At 37.6% G+C, this 21,936-nt stretch overlaps 1 protein-coding gene across 1 annotated transcript in view; it reads right to left on the bottom strand.

Annotated features, from left to right (window-relative positions):
• Positions 1-21,492, bottom strand: part of VWDE (von Willebrand factor D and EGF domains) — a 38,081-nt gene extending 16,589 nt beyond the window's left edge. The window contains exons 1-12 of the mRNA XM_071560839.1: positions 21,405-21,492; positions 16,245-16,429; positions 13,293-13,524; positions 10,103-10,362; positions 8,560-8,649; positions 7,252-7,396; positions 6,360-6,574; positions 5,971-6,044; positions 3,684-3,957; positions 3,393-3,601; positions 1,974-2,947; positions 1,363-1,499 (exon numbers count right to left, since the gene is read on the bottom strand). Coding sequence (XP_071416940.1) covers positions 1,363-1,499; positions 1,974-2,947; positions 3,393-3,601; positions 3,684-3,957; positions 5,971-6,044; positions 6,360-6,574; positions 7,252-7,396; positions 8,560-8,649; positions 10,103-10,362; positions 13,293-13,524; positions 16,245-16,429; positions 21,405-21,492 — 2,883 coding nt within the window. The remainder of the gene's footprint in view (positions 1-1,362; positions 1,500-1,973; positions 2,948-3,392; positions 3,602-3,683; positions 3,958-5,970; positions 6,045-6,359; positions 6,575-7,251; positions 7,397-8,559; positions 8,650-10,102; positions 10,363-13,292; positions 13,525-16,244; positions 16,430-21,404) is intronic.
• Between the last annotated feature and the right edge of the window lie 444 nt (positions 21,493-21,936).

The raw sequence follows: 21,936 nt of genomic DNA on the forward strand, positions 1-21,936 counted from the left end.
TGCAAAATGCCTCTTCTATGAAATTTTGATAATTTAAATTAAATCTCAAAATATGTGGAGTTATGTTGCAAATCCACTAACATTTCCATAAATTCATTATTATTCCAGCCTAAAAAAGTAAACAAAACAAACCCCGAAACCTCCTTTCTTTCGTATTCTCAAGTTAAAAATTCACAGCTTTCTCTTCAACTGCAGCTAACAGCAGTAAATTTGCTCTTGTCAGTGAAAAAATCATCACTGAAAGTGATTGAATAGAAAGTTTTTTGTAATTGGGAGCCAAATACACCAATACAAAGAGAAATTTCAGCATATCTTGGGATGAGTTAAATCTGAGACCTTTCAAACTGAGATAAGTGAATTCCCAATAACTGTCTTACTGTGAGATTGGCCTGAAAGTCTTATAACCTAATGGAGTGTAAACTTATTCTCAACTATCATTTCAAGCCAACTTGAATGGATACATGTTGAGTTTAAGAAAAATCTATAGCCTGTATTGCTCAATCTGCCAAAATAACTTTAGCATCTGCTAGAACTAACTAAGGAAAACTTTTGTCTCAAAAACAAAATTCCTCATTGAATGGTTCCCCTTTTGCCAACTCTCATCCCGTCCATCATCATATAATTGAAATACAGTTTTACTTTGAAGCTTTTTTGTTCCCATGTCTAACACAACATAAAAGCTTGTAATTGGTACTTGCTTATTCCAGGCTACAACTTGCAAACTGCTTATAAATTTGCCTTGAGCAAATTCTAGGTCTGAGTAACAACAGTCTCTTTATACAGATTCCCCTTAGCTTAAAGTGCAACATTTTTTAATTTCCTGTACAAATCTGGGGTATAGAGCTGACATATATCATTAAATAGCCATAGTACTCTACCTCAGGAAAATGGACAACACATCAAAAATACCTTTCTCTTTTCCTAACAGATTTATTATGTTTATAAAGGGCTATTTCAAGTGTTAGATTTGAGACAGAAATCTAGTAACATCTTTAACCTTGCTGTCCTTCCTCAAAGAAGTGGTACTTCAATTTGTCTCCAAAAGCACAAAAAATGAACAACAGTGCACTGGTTGTTACTAACAGGGTTGCCCTTGCCCTTTTCTGATGGATAGCTGCTGTATGGTGTTATCTCCCTCTCAGCTGCTGAACATTTCCATTATGTTTTGAATTTCTTTTATCATGGGGGAAATGGCAATCTTGCAAAGACTTAAGTGTCTGCTGCCAAGAGCTGAGTGCCTCTGCATTTAGCTTCAGCTAAAGCATTGGGTTGTACCCACATCAATGAATAATACGTTAGAAATTCTGCCCCTTGTTACACAAGTAGTTTAAAATATGATTCTCACTATTCAGGGAGACCTACTTGCAATTTGATGACTTCACATTTCAGATTCAGTGACTCCCTGAAGCCATGTCCAAAAGCTCTCACTGATGTGCAGTCATACTGTCGAATATCACACAACCCAGCATTTTCCAGCTCTGTAATTTCTGGAGCCTGGTCTTGGAAGTAGAGATTATACAATAAATGCCAGTATATTAACTCATTCATATACATTTACACTAAGAAATACATCTATTTTTCTATCCAACTATGAAAACTATGTAAACAATGAAATCTAGACCCAGCTAAAACCAGACATAATAAACAGAAAGATTTTTTTTTTACTGTTAAAATTAATAATAAATTTAAAGCTAAGCTTTTGTCTTCTCTTGGAAGCTGACTATTATAAAGCAGAGAAAATTCAATGGACAACAAACACTTGTGAATATGTAGTTTCCTTTCTCAGCTATGGTTATTTACATCACATTGGCAGAATAAAATTGAAACAAAACTCAGGCCATAGTAATAGAAACTGGAAGTAAATTGTTAGGTAATGAACAGGGCCACCCTTGGGAACCTTTGTTCACGTACAAAAGCAGGAGAGAAAGGCAGCAAAATACATGTATGTATCTCATTTTTTTCCCCCCACTTACCAGACAGTATGCTGCAGTCATATGAGCTGTAGCCTTGAAAACATTCACAGCCCCATTCCGTACATTCCCCATTACCACTGCAGAGACTGGGGCATTTTAGTACAGTAAGTAGGCTCTCAACTGAGCCTTCAAGTTTCTGTGGGTTGTAATTTATTTCTTCTAAAATTCTCCTCTCACATTCGTTCTCCAGAAGAGCTAAGGAAGCTTCTGCCCAACTGAGGTCATCTTTCAGCAGCAAATCTTTAACACACATATCGATTGCATCCTCTGTTCGTCGGCCAAGAAGGGCACCACAAGATCTTCCTATACTAGAATTACCTATTGCCTGCTGGCATATTAACAAAGCACTAGACTCAGTGAGGCCTAAAGCAGTGGGCCAAGAAGGAAGGAACTTTTGGTCTGTGTCAGTGTCATGGTCCTCTGCAAAAAAATAACTATATCTCTCTAAGTCTGTTTGGCTGAGACTTTGGAATAGGAATACTGGATGGTATTCATAATTTTGGCGCTTCCCTCTACTTGTAACAGACTGATTTTTGTGAAGGTGACTACTGTAAGGGTGAAAACTTCTTCTAATGCCTGAGCTTGAACTTCTTTCTCCTTCTGTACCAGTATTTCCCACTGAAGTTGCAGAGACACGTGAGTTTACTGGTGATATTTCGTGAAGTTTGGTTTGATTGTTCTGTAGAAGTGTAAATGAATTCATTTGATGTGCAGATGATCGTTTCCTTAAGCCTCTGACAAGATCAATAGGGTCAAGATACTCAGCAGTGATATCCAGTCCTGGTATCAAAGAAAGAAATCTACCATTTTCACTTTCTTTACAAGACACAGAAACGGTCTGAGAAGCTGTCTCCAGTTGGTACATTGATCGATATAACACAGGATCTTCAAGTGCACAGTCACAGAAAACTACTTTTCTAGAAGATGTTAAAGAAGCAGGTGTCTTGTCAAACAAGCTATCTCCTGGTAAAATTCTAGACAAGAAAGAAAAAGATGAAACTGTATCCTCTGAACTATTTTCACTCTGTTACTAAAGTATTAACATTTGGTTTGTTCTTTGTTGCTTTGTACTTTTGCAGCATGTCACTGAATCTGTGGCACACAGCTCCATTTGAAGACCAGTTAAAACACGAAACTTCAAGAGTAACTTACAATAAAATACTTGAGTGGATATCTTCTGTATACTTGTTCAAAACCTAATCAAACTAATCTGACATCATGGTACTTAAATACTTATTTGGCATTTCAGTTTCAATTTTCTCTTAAATTAATTATGGAATGCATTGATAGCATTCTAACAGCAATTCAAAAACTTGAGAAGATTTTTTCTTTTAATGTTTTGACAAGTTTTTAAGAGTGTAATGGAAAGGTAGAACAAAAAAATGATGACACTTGATTTAAACAGAGTTATTTTGTTACCTCCACTCCTTGATAAAAGAAAAAAGAACATTAGCATGGTTTGGGATTTCCACCCCACTTGCAGTGTGATAGTCATTCTCCGCATTTCCATCAAAGGTGCCACAGAGTCCCACTGTATGTCTGAAATCCGAACTGGGTGCTCTAAGTGTTATGCTCATTCCCCATTCGCTCACATCAGCCCGAACGAAAGCTCCAGAAGAAAACAAAACCTAAGAAGAGATTGAAGATATCATAATGAAAAACATGATTTTTTTATTTTACCTATTCTGAAAGCAATTATTTACCACTTACTGTTACTTTTCTTCCCAGATAGGATTCAGTGATTCTCACACTGCTTCCTGTTGTGTCTCTGTTTATTACAGATAACTGTGGCTGTGATTCATGTAACTGATCACTGCACATGTCAAATGCAATTATATCACTTCCTTCCTTAGCAACAAAGCCACAGTTGCAGGATGCTGGGTAGTGATGACTTCCACAGTCCCACTGGCGAACATGAACTTCAAAATCTCGAGATGTACTCTTATAGAGAACAAATGTTCCTGTTTTAAAGTTGTCATAGACTCTGGAATCAAAAGAATAGTATGTGATATCACCTTGGTTATAAAATAACCATATTGACACATGTCAGCAACTTTATCTTCAAACAGATTTCTAATATTTGGTGAACTTCGATACTGCAACTCATCTTCTTGAGTCAGAAAAAGTAAATAGTACAGCCCATAAACCAAAACACAACTTATTCTGAACAAACACTATAATATCTTCCTCTGTGCAGCTCTAAATAAGAAAGAAAAAACCCACATAAACAAAACAACCTTATTTTTGCAGCAGAAAAATAAGGAATAAAAGAAGGATCACGAATGGAATATATGTAGATGTGACTGGAAACATAACCATGAAGCTACTGACATTCTTTGATTTTATTTTTTTTTTGTAACCATGCATATGACAGGGAACTGGAGGGTACTTCTCAATCTTTGTGTTTCTACAACAATGAATCTATGGAGAAAGGACAATAAGATGCATAGCAGTGTGCATGTGACAGCAGCAGCTGAAAACTGCATAAAATGATTTAGAAAGTCACATCTTTTTAAAAACATCTGCTTTACTAAGATGGAGATGGGGACTGATTATTCCCAAAGATTATTTAAGATGAATACCACACATAGCAACGTGCTTTTTTTTCCTTAGGGTTAGCCATCTGTCCCCTGAAGCAAGGTTAAAATAGCCAATATAATGATTCAGCAGCAAGAAAGAAAAAAAAAAAAGAAAGAAGAAAGAACGGAAAGAAAACCCCCAAAATTTTGCTCTGAGTTTAACAGCCTCTTGGCTATAAGGGCATCTGAAAGTAGACTGGTGATTTGCTTTGTGTATAATAGGCCAGCAGACAAATTGCAGATGGCTGCCCTACTGGGACTGCATAAGATTGTGATTCAGTGCAGAAAGTTCCTTTGCTATTTGTTTCCTCAATTTGTAAAATAAAGTAGCAACATAATTTATCCTTAAAAAGAAAGTTCTTTCACTGCAGCATCAGGTTTCCTGACAGACCACATCACAGTAAAACACTGCTTCATAAGAAAGCTTGATCACAATGCATCCACAGTTAAAATGCCCAGTAAACACATCTCTATAACCTCCACTGAAGGAGAAACTGCAAGATCAGGATAACATCATTATTTATTATTATTTACTATCACTACTAGTCACAGTTCTGTCAGAGAACCAGTCACAACTTTTATTTTTCCTTCTCTTATCAAGGTCACAAAAATGAGGTTGAGGGATGAACAACTTAATTTGGAAGCAACACATCCTCTTCTTCTCACCCTGCCACTTGAAGAAATGTACTTCTGATGAACAGAGATATAAAGTCCCAGGGGTGGAGCTTGTGTTTGCTCAGTATCTTTTGTGAAATAGAAACACTTTGAAAGAATGAAGCAAAGCAAAAACACAACAGCTGTGTCCAAGAAAGCTGTCTTCACTTCAGAAAGAAGGCTAGTGGTGTGCAAGTGACAGCACTGAATAAGTTGCTTTCAATGCCACAAATAAACTCAACAAAATGCCACATAGACAGCAGATAGCTTATAGGAACTTGATCCTTACAAGGATTCAGATACTGACACACAGAAATAGGGAAACTGTGCTGTTGATTGGAAACATTTTCACATTAAAAGCTTTTTCTAATGAATCATTTTATCATAGTTCATATTTAATATCTGAACATTTCTATCTTTCATAATCAACAAACTCCTCTCCTGACATATGGCTCTAGAAAGTAAAACAGTCTGTTTGCTTCATTCTCTTGCTGCAACCCCAACACTTGTCTTTAGAAATGCAAATATTACAATCCACATCATAACTGACAAGCATTTTTTGCCAACTGAAGCACATTCACCCTTACTGTCCTCAAAAAAATGTAAAATCCTCAGTGCAGCTACAGAAAACTACAGCTGACTTATATCATCAGCACAGATTTAAAATAAATATATAAATACTTAAAGAAATAAATCACCCCACCAAAATCACCCATGAAATATTTCAACACAGTTTAAATTAAGAGGAGCAATCCAATAATTACCTTCCATCAAATGTAATGATATGAGGATCAGTAAATGAGTAGCAGTAGGCAGTGGGTAGATCCTTAACTGTAATCTTCAAAACAGAAGCAAATAGTAAGCCATGTCAGATCAGCAAATAAACAGACTCCAGTACATTATTTATCTTAGGATCCTAGTTTACATTCTAATAAATATATTATACTTCTAATCTATCTGAGTAGTTATATCAATAATATGAAAAAATAATTTAATACAAATTAAAACACAGAATTCAAATGAAAATAGAACAACTAAAATTGACTACTTAGAAATCTTGGTATGAGTCAGGAAGTCACAACTGAAATAGAAGTTTCAATAATATCAGCCACGTTCTGGACAGTTTACAATGTTTAACATGAAGATTTTCAACCTGTGTGCTTTCTGGGACATAGCCATTCCACAGGAAATTCTCACTGGAAATAGGTTTGACCGTAATTCTGGTAATTCTGTCTCCATCCTGCATGAAGTCTGTCACAGCAGTGAAATATATTACAGCTTGACTACAGGTTCCACTGTTGCAGGGTTTCTGGAGAAGATCCACATGACAAGAAGAAAGAGCCAAGTTTAAACCTAACTGCTCTTTACCTGTTTTAAAGAAAATACATAATTAGTGAGTTTTCCCTCTAAATAAGTTACATTTTGTATACTACTGTTAATATACTTATTTATGTACTCTTTCATATTTTAAAATAATGATGCATTTTTCTTGCAGTCAGTCATGTAAAACCTCCTCTTTACACCTTCATACACACACCCAAGAAATTGTTTTTGAATTTCCAGTTTAAAAGACTAATGGAAATCATGATACGCTTGCTAATGTGCCATAAAAATGGCTGCTGGCATAGGCAAGGCTCCTCCTGGTTCATGGGACTTGTGCTTGTGAAAGCACTGCAGAAAATGGCAATAATAGCAAAAAATGAGGACTTTGCTACTGCATATATAGTGCCTGAAAAACAAAAGGTAAAGAAAATTAACTGAATTATAAACTGTGCAAATATAAAGTATTCTATCTATTCAAGTTAAAGAACATGGCTCTAATATCAATAGCTGTCAAAAACACCTGGTAACGTAAACAAGTAATATGGACACATTCTTTCATACTTCCAGCAGCGTCATATAGAGCCAGTGAATACCTTGTTTTAACATTTTAGAAAGTATTTTACAGTGTAACAACTTCTCCAAAGAAGGATACCAACAAGAATATTTTTTTAAAAATACATTAAACATGAAAAAATGCAAAAAAATATCAGTGTAATACTTACCTTCATCAATACTATTTAATGTTAGAGAGATTTTGCAGTCACTTTCAAGCTGGCTAAACTCAGGACAAGGAATAGGAATACTACTTTCTATTGTCAGTCTGTATTCCTTCCCATCTTCTGAAATATCATATGTTTCTGGATGTATCTAGCACAGAAAAAAATATACTTAAAATGCAACCTTTGTGAGTAAACTGCAGCACTGTTTACTAACCAGCTAGGAGTGCTTATTCACACGGGTGGAGGAGCATATTGGAAAAAAGATATGGATGCAGCAGCCAGAGTCTTCAAAAGATGGGTAAAGGGGCAAGGATAAGGAAAAGGCAAGAGTAAAGGCTAGATAGAAAGGTAAGAAATTAGCAAGCCACATTAACAGCACAAAAATATATTCTCCATGTAACTTCTGGAAGCTAAAATACAAACAGTTTTGTGTACTGCCTGGCAAGGGAAAGAAAAGTTAACAATAGGCAACAATTCCCAAAAGAATCGAAGTATCCTTTTTCTCCTGGGATTCCTCTCTGTAAGCTTACAACACAGCTCACTGAAGATGGTTAATCAAAAATGCAAGCAGGTATCAGTGACAGGGGGCTACAGCCTCACAGGAAACAAAAATAACACATTGATCCTTTGCAGTGTACGCTGCAGACCTGTACCCTGATCCTGCAGAAACATAAGCTCAGGCTAAGTGAATAGGACTATACCCAACATGTAATGACATGCAGAATATCTATCTCAGACTGGGGTTCCATTCCTGGCCAAAGAAATGGTCCCTATATAGCTATATGCACAGTAAGAACTCACAGCTCACATCCCAACTTCTCTCTTTAAGCCCATACCAGGCTGGGCTCACCTTCCCTTGCCCCTATAGCCACCTGAGAAGAAGGCTCAGCCTAAGTTGTCTGTCAGTCACATGCTGGGTCAGTCTGTTGGCATAGGCCAACATCATGCCAGAAATGGTAGCAGCATTAAATGCAATAGACAACAGCATGCAGGGGCTCAGGTCTGAGCTGTGAACCTTCAAGTTTATAATCACAATGCCAGAGTCAGCTTTAGCTGCTGGAAACCAAGGTTTGCACTGTATGTGCAGGGTGACAATTCAGCCTTCCTGCGCCATGAGTACAGGAGGAGCACAGAAACAACTGTGACTCTTATGCTTTTTGACAAATTTAGGTTCACCTCAGCCAACAATATACTCTATTAATTCACAATTAATACATTTTAAGGGCCTTCTACTCAGAGGATGGGCTGCTGTAGAAATGCTCAAAGATTCCTACTACAATAAAGTAAAACATTTTGTTTTTTAAACATTACCTTAATTCCAGCAAAAAATTCCTTGCTCTCAACTGAAGAGCTCTGTATATCTGGCTTTTCCATGAAAAAAGTAGAACTGCTACAGAAGACCTGTAGGACAAAACCAGCATAAGAGAATACATTTTTGGTATGAAGCAGTCACATGAAGACAAAACCCAGCCACCATGGGGCAATTCAATGGATACATCATAGCCAGTCTGCTGCTTGCACCTGAAGTTGCCAGTGGTAATTGGTAAGTAGAGCATAAGAAAAAAAATAGCATCAGATCCAGCATGCCAAGACCTTTTCCTGGCATAGGCTACCAGGGGTGCAGACTTCTTGAACTAAAGGCTGCATACAAATCATCATCTTTACAGAACACCTAAGTCTCCCCAGATTTAAAAAAATCTTTTCTGGAGCATTTCTGCAAATGATTGCCCCCTGGAAAAAATGATTCTGCACTTGATTACATGTTATTTACTTCTTTTTTTCAGTTTGATATTTTCTGCCTTTGAATTTTGTTTAGTGCTCATTAGATCTTAGATTATGCTTTTTCTCATGTTACAGGCTGGAATAATCTTTTTCAAGAAGATGAATTCACTATGATTTCCCTCCACGGAAGCAGTTCCATGCTACTAGACACTGTGGTTTTGGTTGTGTTTGTTTGTTTGTCTGTTTGTTTGTTATTTTGCTGTGTCCATTTTCAGATATGTTGGCCACACATGCAGTATTACCAATTCCAAAAAAAGCCCAAAGAATCATAGGAGAAGCAGGTATCTTATGGCTGTGCCTTTCTTTTGGACTTTCACTGAACCATCACACTCAGGCAAGAATACACGAAGTCCCCGAACAATTTTTGAGGATTAACAATTACTATTTTTGTCTGTAAGCCTTCCAAGCAGCCTGGCTTTGGCTTGCACGCACACATGCACATCAACCCCATGGTTTTCTGGGGTTGTATTTTGGCCAGGAAAAGTAACCTATATTTTGATATATACAGGTAAAAATTCTATTGATTTTTTCCAATGCTTAAGCTTCTCAGCTACCATGAGAACCTAGATCTTGATTCTGCTACCATGGGAGGTAATGCAGGTAGTCACACTGCTTTTGATAGCAGAGCTTAAACCATATACATCCACTCCTAGATAAAACCATCAAGCAGTAACTCCTTATTGATTTAGAGAAAAAAAATCTATCTAATGAATCAATAACACAGATTCTCACAACCTCTGGCTCTTACTGCCTCTCATTGAGATGCCGTTGCATCCAAAAAATCCTCTTAATTTACAATGTCAAGGAAAAACCATAGCAGAAGGTGAAGAAGATGAAATGTGAATAAAAATTTACCCCCTAGCGGCACACCACACTGTATTGAGACAGTCTCAAAACCTTGAAGGCAGTGATAATTACTTACATATTCTGTGGTATTTACATATTCATATGGACACCTTTGTTGCAAACAAGTAGAGGCAGTAGGCCTCTGCCAAGAAAATTATATATCAAGGTGCTGAGCCTCTCTCTAACAACAATGATACAAAGAAATTGTAATTATGCTTTAACATACTCTGTCACCAAGGCGGACGTTTATTCCATCTAGTTCTAGGAGTGAGGAGGTATGAACTGCTGTTTCATGCATAATTTCTTCTTTGATACCTTCAGGAGAAAGTCTTGACCAAGTTACAATGAATCCAACAGAGCTGTTTGCAAAAGGAATGCCAAAGGTACACCTTAGGTAAACGCTGCCTTTGCTCATCTCTGCTACAACTTCAGGAACGGATGGTAGTGGTGGTGATACAGATGGAGATGATGTAGCATCCAGGTTACCTAGTTTAAACAGAAGTGTGGTTTGTGCTTTTTATTCTGCACAAAATCACTACTGGATAAAATTATACTGACATACCCTTTGCCAATTAGTAGACTAATAATAATTACCTTTTTCACGTGTGGAAACATTACATAATTTTGTATGTGAATTTTAAAAAAAAGTGCATCTTCCTTTTATTAACTATTAAATAAAGAAAATCTTTTTATGAGCTTTTGATTCTATTCTAGCCAAAAAGAAGGTACTAAAAGGGGGGTGAGGTGGGGGGGAATTTTTAAAAAGACAAACCAAAAACAAAAACAAAGGAATAAAATACAATTAATTATTTTACCAGACAGGAGAGCAACATGTAAAAGAATTTGCCTTACAGAAGAATAATTTCACTACTTATGACAAAAAGTGGTGGGGAAAAAAAAAGAAAACAGGAAAAAGGAAAGGGCTATTTAGAAAGGAACAAAATAAGCAACAGTAGATTTATAGATTTCTCCTATATTTTACTCTCAAAGAATGAGAGTAATCTTTAAATCAGCATTATCACAATTACTTTTTAACATTTTGGTACTTAATCAAAGCATTATTCTGAGAAAGCACTTTTGTAAGCTAAGTTTGTCTGAAATTACCTCCAAACTGCTCATTTTGCAACAAACCAAGCAATACTGTTGATAACATGAACATGTTTTTATTCAAGATAGAATATGACTAAATGTTGACATTATTGGGTCACAGATGCACAGAAAATCTTGAAAATCAAAACAAAAGACTCATTTCTACAGGCACCTTGAATTTCCATTTCCTCAGGATCACAGGCCTGACACAACCAAAAATTGTTCTTACACTGTATATCCATACACATACAGTGCATGTACACCAGTGCTCTTAAATTATTGCACTACATTAGAAATACACCAAATATCACAAAACACTGATTGAGGTGCAAATTTGCAGAACAGAAACAATCTCGCAATCTGATCCATATATAACTATGGCTGCATTCAGTACACAGGGTTATGTTAGAAATTATCTAGGAGGAAGGGTATAGGACATTCTTCCAGCTCTACATCCTTTACTACTGTTGTACTCAGTCAATACTTATAGATGTTGTTAGTGAACAAAAGAGAATCAAAGTATTCTCTTGAATATATTTTTTACCTCCCCAAATCCACATCTTAACACTTATTCATTAATTGTAACCCTGGTCAGTCAAATTCAGCACAGATCTGCTTTGAAAAAATCCCCTTTCCTACAGGGACCTAAGAAAAAGAGTTTGTGCACTGCAATTGTTTTGTACTTTGAATGCTATAAAAAATAAGTGGAACTTTGCTTAAGCATGAAAATACCAGTGCATTTGTAACAGGAGCAGAAAGGGATTGGTCACTCCACTCAAATTACAACAAAAGAACAGCAGCAACATTGAAAACCCCATTCACAAAAAAGAATGAAGAGTAGACTTTGCTGTTCCATACTTCAGTGATATAAGGTTTGAATTCCTTAGCATGTAGAGGACAAACTGCTTGAAAATTTGCATCAAGTGTTTACAGTTATCAAGTGTTAAACAGAAAACACAGTACACATGGTAACCTAGATACAAAAAGCAGCACAACAGTACAATGCATTTCACAGAAAAACATCATCTTAAATGAATGCTCTTGAACTCAAAATGTGTTTCAGATTTACAGCATTCAGTAGAGTCAAAAAAATTATGCTTTTTGCCCACTTTCAGACAGTAAAAATTTGCTAGCTTGCTGCCTTGCTATGGTTTTATATCTCCTTTCCTCTTCATGAGCCCTGAGCAAATGCATGTCCTATTGTGCAGGAGCTCTTCATTGTTTCAATCATATGCATGCTGAAGCCTTGGAGAATGCCTTAACTATTGGACCTGAAGATACAATGTTAGGCCAATAATGCACTAGAAAGCCCACTGATGGATTTGCTATTAAGCTTTTGAAAGCAATCAGTAAGAGAGATTATGACTTTGACTAACACGGTATATGATGCATAAAAATACTCCTAGCATTTTCAATATGATACATTACATGAGATAATAAGAATTTCTTACTACACCAATTTGTCTCTATTTTGCAGTATTTCACAGTATAACTGTAAGGATTAAATCATGTCTTACTTAAGTTATCTGAAAGATCTGGCATGAATAATGAAATCAAGATTCACCATCCCTAGAGATTTTTAAACACAGATTGGACGTGGCGCTGGGTGCCATGATCTAGTAAATGGACTAGAGTTGGACCAAGGGTTGGACTCGATGATCTTGGAGGTCTTTTCCAACCCAATCGATTCTATGATTCTATGATTCTATGATTCTATGATTTGAGCTGTGAACACCAACACACTTTCGGAGGACCAGGGTCCAAGACAATGCAAGACATTACGAAAGGTTTCCACTTCACGTCTCTCTCAAAGTACTAATAAAGTGTGTATCAGTAGAGTATTACTGTGTTGAATTTTCTTGTAGCAACAAAGTGTATGCTCTCCAGAAGGATAATAGAAGAGTTACAGTAGCAAAAAAAATTCCTAACAAAGCCAAACAATAGATAAAAACATAGTTTGGTCAAGTTCTTAGACAAAATTTACTCTGATACATAATTCTATGCATGTTCAGTAATGGATATTTGCAGAGTATGAGTGCCATTGTAGGTAGGCTGATACTTTATTTCCTGATGTGTCTTATAACCCTACTTCATTATATGGAAAATTGATTGGGCTTTGAACAATAGTTGAGTGCTACACGTAAGTTAAAAAGGGTTGAACTGAACCCACCTTACCATTTCAAATCATTCTTCTATTGCATCAATAGTAAGTAAGAATTGCAAGAAATTTTGGCATAACTATTGCTTGACATTTACACTCCACCAAGAGTCAGAAACACACTTATAAACACACACAGTCAGCTGAGTTAGAGCATGCATTTTCTCACCTTCTGCACAATACGCCATGCATCCTTGGGTGGGCTGCAGTAAGTAAACAAAGAAATCTCCACAGTTCCTCACCCTGACTGGGATTCGGAAAAGACAACAGTCTTTTGAAGTGCTGAAGAAAAACTGCCATGTAGCACAAGCTGTTAATTGTTTGATCTCGCCAGGTCGAGGCATGGATTCTGACTCCCTCAGAGACAGCCAGATAGGGGCTTGAGTCCCACAGTGATTCACCTTCAGCACCAGAAAAAAAAAATCAGAAAATGGTTAATGTTAAATCAAACTGTTGCTGCGCTTTAATGAGAGGTACATCTTAATTCATTACATGCATGGGCTTTTACAAAAGTTTAGACAGTATAATAGAGGGCTTGCTGACTTTCCTTCTCAGGGCTGAATACAAGTGTACACAAAGGAGACTGAAGTCCTTCATTGAATCTAATGAATTTGTGTTTCTAAAGACAGGCTATAATTTATTGCCTAAAGAACTTAACTGGGAGCCACACCTCAGTGTTTTGCCCAAAGAAAGTCACAGTTCTATTATGGCTTAGTGAGCTACTCGGCACTCGTTAACCTACAATAACTGTGTGAATGCGATCAGAGCACAGGATATACAAGGTAGAACATACCCACATTGAATATCAACTTAAAGGTGTTAAAGCTGACACCTTTTATCTGCCCTTTGCCATGAACTGAAGGCTCAGCTACCTTCTGGATTTCCTCTAAGAGATGCAAAGTTACATCCAGCCTGAGACAAAAATGTAAGACAACTGATAAGCGCTGTCTTTCAGTTCCCCATCTTGTGAAAGAAATATACCCGTTGCAACTCTGTAACAATCACAGTGACTTTGTAGCAACCCTAAATCCTTTGGTGCTTACAAAGCTGTGGCCTTCACATGGTCTGTGGTTCAGCTGCAGATTCAATAGCTGATTTTAGCAGGTTATTGGTCCTTCTCTTGCAAATACAAGCCTTGTTCATTGCATTTCTTCATGGAGTAAGAATTGTGCAGCAGAATATTCCCCCTCACCCCTCACCACTGTGGCTGTGTCAGGTCTTCAGGTCAAGGAAGCTGCCCTGAAGGCCACAACTTCACAGTAGTACCAACCGTGGTAACCAAACCTTATTTAACAGACACAAGAGTTTACCAGCGGATTACAAAATAAAATGAATTTCAAGGAGACAAAGAAAGAATCTGGTTCACAGGTTACCAGAATGAGTTAAAGATCAACTTTTGGCTTTTATGTGCTTCTGGAAGCAAACTGAAGTGAAACAACCAGAAGGACACTGTGTTGAAGCCAGCATTTGGAAAACATTTACATGAAAGCTACAAATCTGAAATAGTGAGATTTTGAGAACCTCTCCTCCTTCACACATTGCCTCAAGTATTCCTATCCTTGATCTGATAGTGCAATAAGGTTTCAGATCAATTTGTCTTTAGACCTCTTGGCATAAAGTCTACTGCAGACTCACTGAGCAATTACTTATCTCTAATGTACAGTTTTCTTTCTGAATCCAGAATCTCTGAGCCCGGCATCAACCCATCAGAAAGACAGAATTAATAACGAATACTCAGAAATGGGATGATTTTTAAGTCTCAATCTTTGACAAAGATTACATACAGGTTTAATAAAAGTTTTCCTTTAGAAAAGAAAGAAGAAAAATTCCTAAACAAGACATCCATTTTAGTTGGATGTTTTGACTTTGAGATTTTAAAATAGATGTCTTGTTTTCATCAACAGATGCAAAAACGCGGATGTCAATGCATAAATTTAATTTGCTAAATAAGCTTTGAATCAATCTCTTTCCAGTTCCAGTTTTCTGAGCTCCTCTGTTTTAGGATGGCAGCCTATTTTTAACAATATTTACTAAGCACTGAGAACTTCAGTAAAATTTCTAAAACTTTCCTAGATGAGATAAGTAGGTATTTTTCTGGTCTAACCTCTATCCTGAAAACCACTGGTTTTCCCCCTAGTTGAGCATGCTGACTCTTTGCCTAAAGGAATTCATTTTTTAGAAAGTACAACTAGTTAATTCACAATTTTAAAATATTATTATTATTGTTAAATGTAACTGAAAGTCCTTCAGGAATCATACTTTTTGATTTTTTCTGCAGTTTCTTTAAAACCTGGATAACAAGTAGACTCTGCAGCACATCCCTAGTAGTCTTTGAGTAAGCTATACATTAAAGGTACTTCAGTGGCTTTATACAGCTGCAAAGTATTGATAAATAAATAAAAATAAGACAGGCTGCTATAAACTCAATATAATTCAGATTGTGACCAGGAAATGTCAATTCTTTAGAAAAATCGTGGGTAAAATATCCTAATGAGATTTTTACACTTTTAAAATGGAAACTACACAGACATATCTCCTTAAAATACAAGAGCTTTTTGTATGCTCCAAAATAAAGAATTACCCATCTCGAGTATTAAATATTTCGTGTAATTCTTGGGTCTTTGGGGGCTTGAAGATGACAAGGCAACTAATCTTCAGTTAGCTCTGTTAGTTCAAGTCACTTCAGGAGTAATCCCTTCTCTCTCACATGGTCACTTAAAAAGCTCCACAATTACTGGACTCATGTGGCTGCAAGTCTTTATGTTGCTTTCACATGGCTTTGCTACTGGACTGCCCATCATGCAGTTGCAGCTTTACAACATGATATCCTTGCTATGCTTCCACTGAGAAAATCTTTAGCACTGACTAGAAATTACATTTTTTGAGTGCTCTGGAAGGGATTTATCGCCCTCTGCTATTGCCAATTCAGTGTAAAATTTTCAATGCTTAAGACTTAATTTTCCACTTAGTACATTTTTGTATAACTATTTCAAAAATATTAAGTTCTTTGTATACTTCCACATCTGTCTCCATAACAATATTTTATTTTTATACTTATCCTACCAAAAAATTCTTCAGCAAAAATATGCACTTCTCAGAATCAAATGATTTGCAACAATACCTCCACACACTTGGTTGGCATCTCAGCAGGCTTATCAAAAATCATAAAGCGATACCATCCTGGTGTTAGGGAGTAGTCACAGATCAAATCCTGAATAGCTGATTGCTGGAGATGGGATGAATCAAAATCCACGCTTCGGTAAGGACTCTGCAGGATTTGATGTCCACCAGGAGAGCATTCAAGGACTGTGGAGCAAGAGTATTTCAAGTATCAAGACAGAATGCCTAACAAGTGTTACAGAAAAATGTTAAATATTTTTAAGGTAAAAAAAGGATATATCACAATATGATGTGAAACTAATTTTAGAGAAAAATATTGAAGTCTTAGTAACAACAAATTGGCATGTTAGCACTCTGAAATTTAATAGAATTCATCATGTGATAACTTTTCTTTTAGTGGACAATAAATGCATATTAATAATCACATAAGCATTTACCCTAAATGAAAAAAGAGCGAGAAGGAATATGTTTATTAATTTGGTCTGGATTTTGACTTTCTAGTTCCACTGATGTTTATGAAGCCTAACAACCCGAATACAAATGGGGTGTCAGATATATGGGAAGATCAAAATCTTACCTGAAGAGCAGTAAGGATTATCCAAAGGTCTTTTGTACACAGACTACCACTTTACAGGATTCCTACTCACAAAATTAACAATTCCCTCAAAGGGATGAGAGATAGGTGGATAGTTGCATACAGTTTGCATGTGTACATGCAGCTTATAGCAAAAGGGTGCATGAAAATGGGTAGATACTTGGTTACACATTTTAAGTCGATCTGCATGACTGACATGCTAAATTACAACAAAGTAAATTCAACTGAAAAACTTAATTTTGGACATCTAAGTGACCCTGTGGCCTCAAAAACTGTCTCCAAATTTCTGATAGGTAAAATGAAGGATCAGAATCCAAAAAAGTCTTTCTGATAGTCTTTTGGGGTTTTTTTTGGTTTTTTTTTGTTTGTTTGTTTGGGTTTTTTTTTTTTTTTAATGCAGACTCGTTCAGAAATAAAGTGGAATGCCAGAATTTCTGGGTCTGATCTGACAGCTGAGTTGACTTCTGTCAAAGACAGTGACAACAAAAGTTCTGGCTAAATGGCATATTTACATGTAATGTACAGAATAACCATTTTTTCTCAGGAATGTGCTTGGGAAGTGAAAAGAGGGGAAAACAAAGTAGGACAATGTTTATAAATAAATTACACTTAAAGTGTACCTATCTATTTACCTTGCTTTTAAAAATGGAGACCAACTGCTGCTGACTGTGAGTGGAATTTCAGGTTATACGGAATGACACAATGAATCTTAATTCTTGCCCTTGCTATGCTACTACTGAATTTTAAAATGCAGCTTTAAGCAAAGCTCTCAACTGTTATATTATGAATATGAATGCTCTGATCCTCATTTTTCAGTTCTGGGTTTGTCTGTATTTGTCGCATGGCATAATTGTGCACCAAAACATATTTTGGTTCAAATCAGGCAATAATGCACCATTTTCCACATTTTTCATGTCATTGTCTAGACAACCACAACTATAAAACAGTTTCCAAATCAAGTAATTCCCTACCTTTAAATGGAGAAGATGACCTAGTGAAAGAACAGACCTCATCTCTTTCAGCACAGCATGAGAATCCTGTAGTCTTTCAAAGACTGAAGATTTAATCCGATATGGCTTTAGGCTACCAAGGCAGGTAACAATAGCTTTATCTTCTATCCTCTATGGGCAGCTGGAAGTCAGTGTGATTGACTGTGCCACCACTGTGTTCCTGAGTTGCTCATAGTAGCCTGTAGGCTATTCGTGTCCATACAATTTGACCTTACAGAGAACTTACCCTCCACTGGAATTTAAAGAAAAGCCCTTGAAGAATCACAGGTCAGTCATGTGTGTTATTGAAATGCTTTCCAAGCAAGCTACAGAAGAAGCAGTTTATGAACCATGGTGAAAGTTTCTTCCTGTCCTCTATTTTTCATTGGAATTCTTCCCTTCATACAGCACCTTCATTAGTTTCCTTTCCTGCAACTGAATCACTCCTGAAACAATTAATATCTGTTACCTTCTCCATTAATAAATCAAGCTAGACATGAGACAAGTCTTTATTTTCTTTTCCTCCACAGTTTAATTAGATGATCATTTGATAAATCTTTAAAGCAGCTGACTGTACTCACTTGTAATAGGGTTATAAATCCTAGTAAAGATCAAATTATAAGTTTCTTATTATGCATATCACTTTAAAATGCCATCCAGCTCTTTGTGTATTCGTTCTTCCTTTCTAGAATTATGATAATATTTACAGAGGTATTGCTTGGAAACCTTAGAGTTGTGTAACACTGGTTGATTTTTTTTTCTCTCCTTTCATCACCCATTCTTCAAAACAAGTGAAAATAGCTACCATCATCAAGAACACAAATAATTTTTTGACACATCTGAGTGTAGCTAAAATGCTGTCTGACTCCAGTGACAGCAGAAAGAAATAAAACTACCATATTTATGGACAGATACGAACAGGAAATGAATGTCATGTTAGCTGCAAAAAAGTTACTCCTGAAGACCAGATCTGCTCAAATCACAGGTATTAAGAGGGGAATTGGCTAATTTTTCCACTGACGTCATGATTTCTTTATTCAGGATGCATTAAATAAAAATAAATTTTTATATAAACATTCTTTCAAACTTCATTCTCAGAATTATGAATACTGATTTTGCTGTAATGCTCCAGAAAAGCTTTGCTTGTGTCTAACACCCAGCAATTTTATAGAATCATAGAATGGATTGCATTGAAAGGGACTTTCAAGGTCATTTGGTTCCAACTCCTCTGCCATGTGCAGTGACACCCTTCCCTAGACCAGGTTGCTCAGAGCTCCATCCAACCTGGACTCGAACACTTCCAGGGATGTGGCATCCACCATCTCTCTGGGTGAACTGTTCCAGTGTCTCACCACTCTCACAGTAAAGAATTTTCTTCTAATATCTAACTTAAATCTACTCTATTTCTATTTGAAACCATCAGCATTTGTCCTGTCACCATATGCTTTTGTAAATAGTTACTCTCCATCTCTCTTGTAGGCTCCTCGATGAGTAAAGTCTGACAGAATTTTAAGGAATGGAAAACAGGGTCTGATAGCTGGAAAGTGCTAAGGAAAGCTATCTACAGGGCTCTGCCTAGTATGTGAGGAACATTAAAGTATGGGAAGATCTATGTGCTACTGTTGTTTTGACTTCACACACAATCACAAAATATTCTAACGTGCTCTGACACAAAACGGAAATCTCATATAAATGTTAACAAAATTTATCATTTAATAATGATTATACTTGATGGGAATCTTTCCATGTATATGGGAATATTCTTTTTAATTTTTTATTTTTAGACTTTTAAATGTTTTAGTGGTTTAGTAACTTTGAACATTTGCTATCAAATAATGAAATTCTAATTATGAAATATGCAAATGAATACTTGAAAAGTAAGACCATGACATTCAGGCTCCTTTGTAGATTGTGCACCTCTGGTTTAACTTAACCTAGAGGAGACACATGTCATAGGATATATGAGATGAGGAGACACTTATTTTTAGAAAGTCAAACTATCCCATTCTATTTGGAGGTTCAGATAATACATACTGTCTGCTGAAAAAGCAATCTGTTCTGGGACAATATGTAGCTGTTTCCCTAAAATTTGAGTTTACTTATCATATTCTGTGCTTCTTTCCAAAAACACACTATATACTGCATATGGGTCTCCAGTGTTCTTCAACTTAAGTCTCTGCATGCCAGGAAGAATTTTATTCCATATCTGCTTTTTCCCCAGATATTTCCAGAATTAATAAAGTGAGCTTTGCCTGGATCCATCACAGACCTTCTTGGTCCTGATGGATATTGAGAAAGAGATATTTAAGGCTGCTCATGATGGCCTCTGAGGCACACAAGTAGAACAAGAGTTCCCCAAAAGAGGGGCTTTTCAACTTCCTGTTCACATCTCTATTCCATCCATGTGCAAAGAGGGGTCAATGACTTTCCACTCGGTATGATGGAACAGTCAGGAACTGAGAAATGATGAGTGCAAACCCAGAGCAGAAAAGGGGAAAGGAGCCACGGCAGACTACAGACAGACAAGGGCAGAGTGGCAGGTTGACAATTCAGCTCTTTGTGTACAAATAGCTTATCATATCTCCTGCAGTCAAAAGATCAGGGTCTGGCAAATGGCCACAGATAAACAGTATCTTTAGTAAATGCCCATTCTGATCATGAATGTGCCTTTTCTTGCAACCACTGACAGCAAGAGATGCAGCATAGCAACATCCCAAGTCAGAAATTAGGAGTGCATTTTTATAAAAGTGCTCAGATGTATTTGTGTATTTAAACTCTTCCAAAATATTAAAATAAAAAGTTCACTTTAGGAAGAAGTTATCCTGAAAAAACTATTTAGAGTAATACTTCTAAAACAAAATATAAAAATTACTTTAACTACCTAAAAGATATAATTTCCTTGGATGAGACCTATATTGAGAATGTGAACAAAAATATTTTAACAATGACAGCATTGCAATCCCATGGGACAGGAATATGACTACTACGCACAGAAAAATGAAGAAAATCAAATCAACACAAACACATTAATATGTCTTTATAAATAACCTTATTTGACTAGGTGTTACAAATACTTTTCAACCAGTCTTGTCCACACCTTAAGGGGTGCCTTGCAGAAGTAGTAAATAATTGTATAACCTTTATAAAAATGATAAATACATATTCATAGAACTTTGTAATACATTACTGCACCTACTCTTTATGTGGAGTTTCTGTCCGAAATGTGAAACAGTACAGACACAGGATCTGCAGAGGTCCCAGGTAACGATGTGCCAACGCACCACCTGTGCTCCAGCACTCGGGAAGAGCGCCATGAGGAGAGCGTGGGAGAACCAGCACTCCCGGGGCTTCGAGTTTCCCTCGGTAGTTCTTCAAGGACAAGGACAGTTCCTACTCTGTTGATGAAGTTACCCCTCTTACAGTGAAACTTGTGACACGAAGCTACCGGGCTGTGGGACAGGCGATGTGCAGCACCGGGCAGCGCCCGGCGCTGCCCCGCGGCGCCCGCAGCAGCCGCACCCCTGCGCCCTCCCGCCCACCTGCGGCGGCGACGCTCCCACCTCCCGGTGCCGCTCACCTCTCGGGCGCGCCCCGGCCGCCGCCAGGCAGCCCAGCACGGCCGCGCAGAGCCAGAGACGAGGGGCTGCGGGGCCGGCCCCTGCCATGGCCGCGCTAGGCGCTGTGTCTCCGCTGCTCTGCCCTGCCCGCGCCGCTCTCTCTGCCCACTCCTCGGCACAGCCCCTCCCTCGGGGGGTCCCCGGCCTGGCCCGGCCCGGCCCGGCCCTCCGCCCGCCTCCCGCCAGCCCCGGCCCGGCCCCGCGGGGGTCGCGGGGGGTGTCCCTGTCTCTTCCCGGCGCTGGGGGCCGCGGCCGGGGCGCTGTGCCGTGGGCGCAGTGGCGTCCCCTGCCCGGTGCTCCCTGGTGAGGATTCTCAGCAGGTAAACGAACGAAACAGTCGTTGGTTCTTGTCGGGGGTTTTGTGAAAGTACTGTTCCGCATCCCAAAGCTGGTCGGCATCGTGATTACTGTCCTACTGCCCTCCAACTCAGAACAGTATTTATTTTTTAATGTGCAATAAAATACTGAAGAAGAGGCTGTTTCAAATTAGCT

This window comes from Pithys albifrons, chromosome 7, assembly GCF_047495875.1.
Source record: "Pithys albifrons albifrons isolate INPA30051 chromosome 7, PitAlb_v1, whole genome shotgun sequence".
In the NCBI taxonomy this organism is placed as follows: domain Eukaryota; kingdom Metazoa; phylum Chordata; class Aves; order Passeriformes; family Thamnophilidae; genus Pithys; species Pithys albifrons.